General features: G+C 33.3%; 1 protein-coding gene across 1 annotated transcript; it reads right to left on the bottom strand.

The window, feature by feature from the left end:
- Positions 1-1,305: 1,305 nt before the first annotated feature.
- On the bottom strand, positions 1,306-4,152 carry LOC106388370 (sulfite exporter TauE/SafE family protein 3). Its single transcript, XM_048752796.1, has 12 exons — positions 3,693-4,152; positions 3,447-3,606; positions 3,174-3,374; positions 3,040-3,104; positions 2,877-2,904; positions 2,690-2,769; positions 2,529-2,615; positions 2,389-2,439; positions 2,095-2,316; positions 1,909-2,002; positions 1,690-1,830; positions 1,306-1,608 (listed from the first exon to the last, which is right to left on the bottom strand). The coding sequence occupies exons 1-12, from the start codon at positions 3,900-3,902 to the stop codon at positions 1,523-1,525; spliced, it is 1,425 nt and encodes a 474-aa protein (XP_048608753.1). The 5' UTR covers positions 3,903-4,152; the 3' UTR covers positions 1,306-1,522.
- Between the last annotated feature and the right edge of the window lie 6,993 nt (positions 4,153-11,145).

Genomic DNA, 11,145 nt, shown 5'->3' with positions numbered 1-11,145 from the left:
AAGTCGTCCTAGGTTAGTTTTGTAATTGAAAAATAAAACTTGAAATTTAACTTTCTCCAGACGACTTAGATGAAAGTCGTCCAGCTAAACGACTTAATTTAAGGTCGTCCGGGATAAGCAAGGTTTGACCAGAAAATTGGGAAAAATTCTGGACGACTTTGCTTTCCCCGGACGACTTTAAATTAAGTCTTCTGGAGGGACGACTTTATATTAAGTCGTCTGGTTAAAGTTAAATTATGAAGTTTTATTTTTCAATTACAAAACTAACCTAGGACGACTTACACGTAAGTCGTCAAGTTTTCATAAAATATTGAAATTTTAACTTTCCCAGAGACGACTGAATTATAAGTCGTCCAGAAATAGTCAAAGATCTGACACGATTCGGTCAAATGCAAAACTAGCCCGTTTCTCGTAGACGACGTATATATAAGTCGTCTGGAGTGTTTTTTTTTAACAAACAAAGCTGGACGACTTAATTTAAGTCGTCCGTTTGACCAGAAGACTCATCAGTAAGTCTTCTACATACAGATGACTTACTAGTAAGTCTTCTACGCGAACAGATCTTGAAAAAAAATTCAAATTCGTACCTTAAACTAGGTGAGATGACTTGTTTGCACACAGGGTCTTCTCCAACCACCCAGAACCTCAAACGAAAGCAACCGTAAGTCAAAACGAAAGAAATATGGCTCTGTCAACCATAGCCCATATTTTGAATCAAAAGCTTGAGTTTTTTGGATGAATATAGAGAGAAAGTGAAAGAAATGTTGTTTTTAGTTCATAACAATTGAAACAGAGAGAGTGTAAAGAGATTTACGTGTATTAAAGGGCATTAAAAGCTCAAAACAGTTCTTACAAGGTTGTTGCCACTATTCATTGCAGTGGCAATATTGTAAATACTTGAAGAAGATGAGGTTGAGACAGTAAAGAAGCCATTTTTGAAAAAAAAAAAAAAATGTTAATGGCATTTTCGTAGATAAAATGCAGGTGTGGGGTTAAAATCTCAAAAAAAAAAGGAGTCAAAAGAAAAGGTTAGTTTTCTGTTTGACTCCAAGTTTTGAGTCACTTTTGCAAAAAGCCCTATTCTATTTCACTTCATTTTAGAAAAAAATGGAGTAGTTAAAGATTCCCTTCGACAATGCCGTTCAGTGAAAGAAAAATACTACTTTCCTATGCTCGAAAATACTTTCATTGTTTAACTAGCTCTTGTCTGAACGGGGTTGGATTCTTAAACCCTTTTAAACAAACAAATAACAAATAGTGTTGTTCACAAAAAAAAGAAGAACAAATAACAGATAACAAATAGTGTTGTGCAAAAAAAAAAATCAATACCAAATAGTATTTTAAACAAACATATCTAGAATACAATTAGCAAACAAACCCGCATTAATCCCTTCTAAAGAAATAACACAAAATCGAATTGCAATCAAGAATGAAACTTTACAGTTACTGAGACCGTGATTTGGCTTCAGTTAAAAAAGAGATCAAAGGCCGAGATAGAGTCTTTGACATGATCCACAAATCGTTAACCACTGTACTTGCAGATGTTTTCGAAACCCATGTACTCATGCCGTTGGAATTTGCCGATCATGTTCACTATCCCCACGCCACCTAGAAACAAAGAAAACAAAATTAAATATTTTCAAAAGTCGCAAGGAAAATTAGCTTTAGGTAGGAAGAGAAGTCTTGTACCAAGTGATATCGCGCTGATAAAAATCATGGACGCAAGGATGAAGATGATGAGAGATGCCCTGCCGATGACTGCAATCAACCTTCTCACTACATGTTGTCCAACCAAAGCTGCAACTGTAGCCACTCCCACAAGGTACAGAGCTGCACAAACATAAATGAGAGATCATAAATTTGTCAATCCCGAGCAGCCTTATGGAACTGAATGTACATAAAACTGACCATATGGAACAGGGAATCGTTTGAGAAGATAGTATTCTATAACAGACATGGATGAAGAGAAAGTCATAGCAAAAGTAGCTGTAGCACTTGAGACCTACCAAAAAAAAAAGTAGAAGATTTAGTGATACAAAGAAAATAAAAGGTGATTCTTTATTATGATGTTGTCTATGATATAAATTTTTACACCTGTGGTGGGACACCTAGCTCTAAGAACAATGGGCCCATGATGAAACCTCCACCTAAACCAAGTAAACCACCGACTATTCCAGCCAATATGCCAAATGTACAGTAGAGAACAAGCTGACCAACGGTGAAATTGGAGTCTCCTTGTCCATTCGACGCAATGATTCTTCTACCCTGGTACAAAGCTACTGCTTCATACCCTGATACTCCAACTGCAACCGGAATCTGCATGACGGTATGAAATCATAAGCATCTAAAAGCTAGTAAACATGGATCTCTCAGTATATCAGTCTATACCTGTAACAAGTTTATGACCCAATATGCTATTGAACATGTAGCCATATTTTGCTGTTTCCATTAAAGAAGTATTAATAAAATTTTGAACATGAACAAGTATGCTCAAACTGATACATATACATATATGTATTTGCATTAACCTTGGCTATCTGAAGTGCCAGGAAAACAACCCAGACGAAAACGAGAAGTCCCAGTTCCTTCCAGTATACATTTTCTATAATACTTACCTGCCAGTACGTTAACATTGTTAACTGCAAACAGAGAAGTAGCAATAGTGTAAAGAGAATTAATAGACTTTTACTTGTTGTTTCTTGTTGTTTCCATTGTTTGTGCTCGGAGCTGCGGGTAGAGGAACGTACTCCACTTCTGTGGCAGATACACCTGATGAAAAGTACATGGTGTGAGCAGTGTTTAACCAGTAAAAGCAAACACAGAGATTGTTGCTGAAACATGTTTAACAATTAACACAACAAAAAAAATCAACTCACCATTTGACTCTAAACGCTTAGCAGCTTCCTGTAGCACAGAACAGAAAAAAGTTTGATGGCGTTAAAGATTGGTACTCTCTAGCTAGCGTTAAACGATATAACAATACCCTAAAAAATCAATTGGAGTAGGCTGAAAGTTCATAAAAAGTATATCCACAGGTACCATTTTCTCTATAGTCTCCTTGTTCCAAGTCTCACAACCTTTTAAGAAAGCCTTTGTTGATGTGCCTGCATAATGGTCATTTATGTATTTAAGTCAAACCGCAGATGGGGCCATAATACTCTGATGAGTCTTACCTAGAAAGAGGATAATGAGTAGTACTGTAACCATCCAATCCGGAAACATGACATTGAAAGCAACCCCAACGCTGATCCCGAGCATAAGCATGGGCTGGATGAGGAGGGCGAGATCATAGTCAATGATTGGCATATCAAGAGTAGGATGCCTCAACCTAAGGTTGTAATACACAGTTGACACAGAAGCTCCCATGATCATACCTATAAAAGAAAATGATCAACAAAACCACAACTAATTAAAAGAAAACATGTGTAATTAAGAAGAATGTTTACATTTAGACATGGCTGTTGCTGATTTGGGATCAAACCCAATAATCAAACTGAGCATTGGAACAAAGATTCCACCTCCACCAACACCTCCTACGCTGCCAAAAGCAGCACCAAAGAATCCAACGAGAGTTCCCAACACAATTTGCCAGTTAAACTCAAATTCCTGGGAAATCAATGATTCCGTCCTGATCAGAGTTGTTGTTGTTGTTGTTATATTCAAAGGTAGAGAAAAAAAAAGAGAACACTTACGGGCCAGACATGATGATAGCCTGTTTGGTCAGATTCCCATAAGAAACTCGCTGCTCTGAGGACGAAACTGCTTCTTTCGTCACTTTCCCGCGTTTGAGAATCAAACTTGAGGATCCTCTCAGCGGAAACGAATGCGAAAGCTAAAGCTAGATTTAGAAAAAGAACGGTTACGGACCTCAAACCCCGAGAGTTACATCTGATTTGCGACATTGTTATTCGAAAAATTGGTAACAGCTTTCAACGATTAATTAATCGATCGCTTGAAGAAACTGAAATCACGTGAGAACCAGAGAGGAAGAGGGCAGGTTCAGAGTATAATGTGTCGGTTCCACGTTATTAGTTAAGATTTGTAAGCTGAGATCAGGATTGAAAGAGAGAGAGATGATTATAAATGGTTATTCGAGGGAGAGAGAGACGATTCAAAAATGGGGCAACCGAAATTCTTACGTAAGAGATTTTGATGGAGGATCCCACTAAGACAATTTCCTTTTGTTTATTATTATTACTTTTTGAAAGAAAAAAAAAAGATCTTTCTATGTGATCACTAATGAAGTCATACATTTCTTTTTCTATTTTTAAATAATATATTAAGTGATCAGATTATATTAAATTGAAATGATTGACACTAAAATAATAAATCATCTATGGGTTTCTATTCGCAAAACTAATATAAAAAAAACAGTAATAGATTCAGACAAAAAAAGAACAGTAACAGAAACGGGATTGTTTCAAGGGAGATTAGGCTAAATCATATTATCATTTGAAAGCACAATCAAGCGACAACGTTATAATTTGATTGCCTCGCTAATTCAAAATAGTGACTCAGCTATTTCACAATAAAAACATGACATTAATCATTAAACCCACTCTAATCCATTTTTAATTTAGCAGGATTATCTTTGCTAAACTGATTTTAATTACTGATTTAAATCAATCTCAGTTTCTCTTTAATTTATTCTCTAGTTATACTAATCAAACCTCTCTCGGTTAGTATCCTCTAATCTCGGTTTTGTCCCTAACTATAGAATGGTCTCGAATCATATATTTTAAACTTTATTGTAGATGGTTGGTTACACAAAACTACATAATATGTGAATCCATTGTGAAACATATATGTTTATATTAAATTTAAACGGGTTTAGGTTTTTAAATAGTATACATTTTATGTTGTTTAAAGTTTAGAGTTTAGGTTTTAGATTTTAACTAGTACTAGACCTTGATCCGCGCCTCCGCGCGGATGTTAGATTTAACTTGTGTTCAATGTAAATTTATAAACCATTGATTTTATAAAATGTCCATTTATATTTTTAGGTTTTGTAAAATATATTTAGAGTATAATATATTATATTATAATATAGATGTTTGATAATAATTTTTTATCTGTACGTAATATTATATTTATAATTTTATAACTTGATGCAATTTGATGTAATTGTAATATTCATATATTAACCTATTGATTTTTTTTGTTTATTTATTTAAAAATGATTTAATTTTTTACAGTAGGTTTTTATGAATTATTATTAATTTTATGATATTTGGTTTTCTTGAAAATTTTACTGTAGCAAATTAATATATACTATATATTACAGTTTGTGTTTTTATTTTCAGCAAAAAGAAATAACAATTCATTGTAATTAATTTAATTTTTGATTTTAAGTGAAGTGGCAGATTTGTAAATAAGAAAGAAATGCAATGGCTAAATGTGTAAATAAAAAGAAATATTTAATCTGCTATCCGTGTTTCCAAACAATTCTCATTTAATCTGCTATCCAAGTTTCCAAACGACAAAAGCTGTAAATGACAAAAAAATACAGTGACTAAATATGTAAATAAAAAATATATTTAATCTGCTATCCTTGTTTCCAAACAACTTTCATTTAATCTACTATCTAAGTTTTCAAACAATACCAAAAGATACTTCAGTTTTAATAATATAGATAAATAGATATCTACCCAGTGCTATGCACGGGCCAGCTTTTGTTTGCATTTAAATTATTTTGTTTTAATCAAATGATAGTGCTTTATTTATTTTTATATCAAAACTAAATACTATTTTAGTCACATTTGGTAGCTGGATAAAATGGAGACCATAAATTAGGCGTGTAACATTTGAAGCAAAACATTTAGAAGGGTAAAACAATTACGGTTTACAAAAAAAAAATACAATTATTATGAGTTTTCCAAAAAGAAATACATCTATGGAAGCAACAATTTCGTTGATAACTCTTTTTTCAAAAAAAAAAAAAAAGTTCATTGAACTTACATTTTGGGTTTCTTCTCCGTAGCTTATTTCTTTAGTCATCACTAACCTTGAAATTCAAGGGTAAAACAAACACATATATATAATAGTTAGTTGAGTATATTCTGTTATAGAAAACATATTTGTAAAAAAAAACCGATTAGTAAATACTCAATTTGTATTAGCAGATACATATATACATATTGTTACCTAAAATTTCTGACAAAATTTTGATTTTTTTTTTCTTGTTTGAAAAAAGCTTTGAAACTGGAGTATATTTAAGTATCATCTTCAACCTCAATCATGCCTAAAGAATTAAAAAAAATGAGAGAACACTGAATTAAAAATGAAAGCAAATTAAATCTGAAATAAAAACTTGTATAGATCTTTTACTACATTCAAAAAACAAGAAGAAAAAGATGTAGAAGAATTAGAAACGATGGTAGAGAAAGAGATGGTAGGGAGAATAAATAAGGTTTTTGAATTTATAAAAGAGTTAATTGGTGTTAAAAAAACAGAGTTAAACAGTTTGAATCGTGACATGATCTTTAATTATAAATAACCGTTCCTTTAAGAAATTTGAAAGTGTCGGAAAAAAAAGAACGTGTTGACATTGACATGAGAAATTTTAGGGATTCAGTTTTTTTTTAACCAAAGAATTGAAAATAAAAAAATTAATTGAATTTAATTTTTTTAAAAGCACAATTCCATGTGTCAGATTTTTATTAGGTGAGTGACTTGTGCTTTAATATATAAGAGATATTTAGTAGATATGTATATGATATGATGTTCCATGCGAGACGTATATTATGTCATCTAGATATTTTAAACTACGTTCTTTGGTTGATTGTTAACACGTATAATTTGAAATTTCTATTTTGATATTTTTTTCCAAAAATCAGCCGATTAAATCTTTTAAAAAGAAAATTCGACACATAAGGAATGCTATACACGAATATTCCTACAATACATTTGAAAGTTTAATTAAATTTAATTTAAAATTAGTAATTGATTCTTCTCGAGGAAGTTCCACCTTCTAAAAATTTCCTATAATGAATCGACGTCTCTTCCTAACAGAGTACATTTGTTTGTGATAATTAATCGAGATCATTTTCAAATTGCTCTCTGTATTTTATTGCTCTTCATTCGTGTACTAATCATTCATATCTAATGCAGATGAATAATTTTGATAGTCTACACTGAATACCAAACAAGTGAGAAGACAATGGATAATAAAGTGAGTTATCTGGTCGTCTACGCTATTTTTCTTAGTATTGATCTATCATTATTCTATCGATTGTTTTATATGTATATGTTTAATATTTATATGTTTGATCTATACTGAATGACAAACATATCAAATAATGAAGTGAGTACTCTTGCCATTTACTATATTGACCTTTAATATTGATCTAATTCCTTCGATTATTACGTATTCTATCATTCATGCACTAATCATTCCTTGCTAATATAGATTAAGCTTGATTACGATGGATACAAAACGAGTGAAAAGGCAATGGATAATGAAATTAGTACTCTGACTTTCTAATTTATTTCTGTTAATATTATATATTATTCTCTCTATTAGTATTCTATCGTTCATGCACTAATCATTTCTTGCTAACGCAGATTAAGCTTGATTACGATGGATACAAAACGAGTGAGAAGGCAAAGGATAATGAAGTTAGTGCTCTGACCTTCTAATTTATTTCCGTTAATATTAGATATTTCACATCATTCTATTGATTGTTATATTATACATGTTTAAATTAACCTATTTTATTATTTTCAAATTTGAATAACAACATTTGTATATTAATGGCTTTCTTATCTAATGCAGAAGAATGTAAAATACTATGAGAAGCAAGCAAATGTTAAGCTAACTGATCATCAAGCTAATTTTTGCCAAAAGAGTAAAAAGGAAATATTTCAGTATGTGAGCAAGAAAGTTTATGTTCCATATGTTTTCAAAATTAATGGAGAAACATACCACATCCTTTCTGAAAACTTATCCGAAGATTGCAAACGTATAAGATTCTTGCATCTTTACAAATAATGTACTAGGATTTCATATGTTACAACTTATTATTTTCATGTATTTTTACAGAGGAACAAAAACACATGACACATGTAAAAATCTGGCGGTAAGTTGTAAGGTGTCACAATTACTAGCCACAATGAATATTGTGCTCACGGTTGTCACTTTGAGCAGATAAGTATCTTGTCAATTCGCAACAAATATTATAGGTCCCAAGCGAGCCCGAATTGCGTTTACTACACTGATGACTCTGCCCATAGAAGAAGCTTTATAATGAAACTTCGCATAGATGAAATCCTTGAATTCCTCTCTGGCAGCATCTAGATTTTCATCTGGAATTAGCAGAAAGGGGGCACCCGAGATATGCTGAGTAGGTGTTCCCAACTCTTCTAGTTTCGCCGAGACCTGAATCAAAGCAACCAAGTTCCTGGGAGGTATATAACCATTCCGAGGAGTGTATGTGACAATCTTAATCTGGTCTGGAGACACTATGCTGGAGGAGGGACCTGCAACAACAACTGGAGAGATAATACCTTTGACGAACTACAAGGGTTTTGTTGTCGGAGAAGGAAGCGGACTGGGGAGAGTGGATTCCGAGGATTCCAACTTTTTCTTAGTAACAGAGGATTGAATATCACTCAAATTACCCTAAGAAGTGACTTTTACTCTTTCAAATAAGACATTCAGTTGTATTACTTAGGGTTCGAATCCACAAGAATCTAGGACACACAATAGATCCTAATCAGCAGTGATTAAGCTAGGTAAATTATTAGAACAGTAAATAAGCAGGGCGAACAAGATAGTTGTTCAATTGATTGATTTTAGGTTTGTAAACAACTAAAGGAAGGCGTTAGATATATGGTTTCAGGTAATCATGATTATATATGTATAGAATACTTAGGTTGTCAATTCTAAAACTCGACTTCTTATGAGAAAGTATTCCAACTTTCGTTGTTGAATCAATCCTATTGACTAAGTCCAATATATCAGCTGTCCCTTATTGATATGGATCGAACGTCGATCGATGTGGGAACCGAAATTCACACCGTCGATTTCCGTTAAATTAGGAAAGCCAAGTGAACCTAACTTTCCCAGAGGCCCCAGATTTCTGCTAAGCCAAGTGTCAAGTAATCAAACCAAGTAAATAGACGAAATAATGAATTGATAAAACGAGAATAGAACAAAGAAGATCTTATTCCGAATTTGCGTATAAGCATTACAACAGGTAAAGCCTCAGACATAAGAGTTGTTGGCGATTTCCTAGTTCTAACCACCTAAGATTTGAAAAACCTAGTTGAGTCGCAGCTCGATACCAAAAACGGAAAATTACCTAAATCGCTCTAAGTGCTAAGTTTGTTGTGTGTAAAAATTCTCCTTTTGCACCTCTCGCCTCGGCATCCTTTATATACTCCTCCTTGGTCGGTTTGGGCTTTCTTTTTCTGCCCTTGGATCGAGTTTATCTCCTTGCGGAAGTATTCTATTTTTCCCGATCTTCATGATTATCCTTCGGAACTTGACATTTATCTCCAAACTTGACAGTTATCTCTTTCTGCAAATAAAAGATAGACCGTCATAGCAACCTTGGGCTCGATTTCGTCCAAAATCGGGCCGTATTTCGACTTTATGTTTTTACGATTTCTTTGAAAGGTTACCCTTGGTACGACGTAGGCCCTTTTAAGAATAACTCAAACCAATCGTATAGTTGAGACAACTAAAGTGTTAAGTAAATTGTTTGTCGTTTTACACGATCAATTCGAACGTATACGAGAAAACAAGTCTTGGTGGTTTTTATCGTAAAGTTCCAAAGGTAACTCCAATCGAAACGAAACAAGAGACAGAGTAACCGAAGCTCGAAAGAGAAAGCTACAAAGATGAGACACGAATGCGTGATGTTGGCACGGTGCTGTCGTGCTCGACATATGGCAAGCGGGACGATGCTGTCCCGGCTCGCCTTATGGCTAGCCGGCTAAGGTCGAGGCTGAGTTTTTGGCTATCTTCGGATGATTTGTATGGTTGGGGAATGATGGTCGGCCTTTTTCATGTTTCATTGCTTATTTCCCGGAAGTCATCTACCAATAGCTTGGACTATCTATTTTGACAACTTCTCGTATAACTCTTTTTAAACTTGTACGAGGCTTTTGATGTCGATTTTCGACTTCTCTTTTTAGAAAAAATATTTCTCGGGAACTTTCTGGCGTCAATTCTGTCGTGACCGATTTTGACCCCAACAATCGATGTTATGGTAAGAGCGTCGATCGATGTTCTCTTAGACAAGCTTTAGCGAGTTGATCGATAGGTTCTCTAGTATTTTCTAGATCAGCTGTTGTTTGTTTCTAACAATCCTTGCTCAAGGGAATCTATTCTGGTGCAAAACCTGCCGTCGTAGTTGTTAACTATCCTAAGTTGAAGGTTCTAGTTAGCTACTCTAGAACACATACATTAATAAGAATTTTTTGAAGGATAATTATCACCTTAGCAATTCTATATTTTGGGTTAATCCCTCATAACCTTATTGAACCCTAAATCTAACAAGTGAATTACTCGGACATAGCAAAGTAAATCATAGAAACAATATGAATAAACTACATAAAATAGAATAGAGTAGACAAACTAAAGTTCCAATACAAATCTCTGAATGAGTCTTGGATCTTCTCCCTAAACTACTAAAAACCCTAAATTATGTTTTCTGTGAAAAAGTAAGAAAGTATGAAAACGTGTGTTGCTTAGAACAATGGCGGAGCACATAAATCTATACTATTAAAGCAGGATCCTATTGTCCTTTTTACCTTAGCCTGCCATTTCTTTATTAACATTGCATGTTTCATTAAGGGCAATCAAGTAATATTAATAACACATCTATATTGGGCCATTTTTTTCGGATCCAGCCCACTGTCCACATCAGATCTCTCTTGGGTCATTTGGGCCGATTAAGAAATCAGATCCAATTCTCACATTTTTTTTTCCTTTGGACCATTGAGTCCAAGTTCAAATAATTTTTTTTTTCAACCATTCTTAATTAATTTTTTTTCTTTTCTTAATATAATTTAAGCATTCATAAAAAAAAATTGATTTTTTCATTGAAAAGTATAAATCTTTATTAAAAGAATATAATTATTTTTATTAAATATATTAACCATATAATAAAATTAATTCAATAGAGTTATACCAACTTA

Source organism: Brassica napus, chromosome C3 (genome assembly GCF_020379485.1).
Source record: "Brassica napus cultivar Da-Ae chromosome C3, Da-Ae, whole genome shotgun sequence".
NCBI lineage: Eukaryota > Viridiplantae > Streptophyta > Magnoliopsida > Brassicales > Brassicaceae > Brassica > Brassica napus.
The sequence above is the reverse complement of the archived record's forward strand: the minus strand, read 5'-3'. Positions and strand labels throughout refer to the sequence as shown.

Excerpts from the sequence above, each read along its gene's own strand:
- LOC106388370 (XM_048752796.1), bottom strand. The coding sequence starts at position 3,902 with ATGTCGCAAATCAGATGTAACTCTCGGGGTTTGAGGTCCGTAACCGTT. Across the intron at positions 3,607-3,692 it reads GCTATCATCATGTCTGGCCC|GAATTTGAGTTTAACTGGCA; the intron begins GTAAGTGTTCTC and ends TTGATTTCCCAG. Across the intron at positions 3,375-3,446 it reads AGCAACAGCCATGTCTAAAT|GTATGATCATGGGAGCTTCT; the intron begins GTAAACATTCTT and ends TTTCTTTTATAG.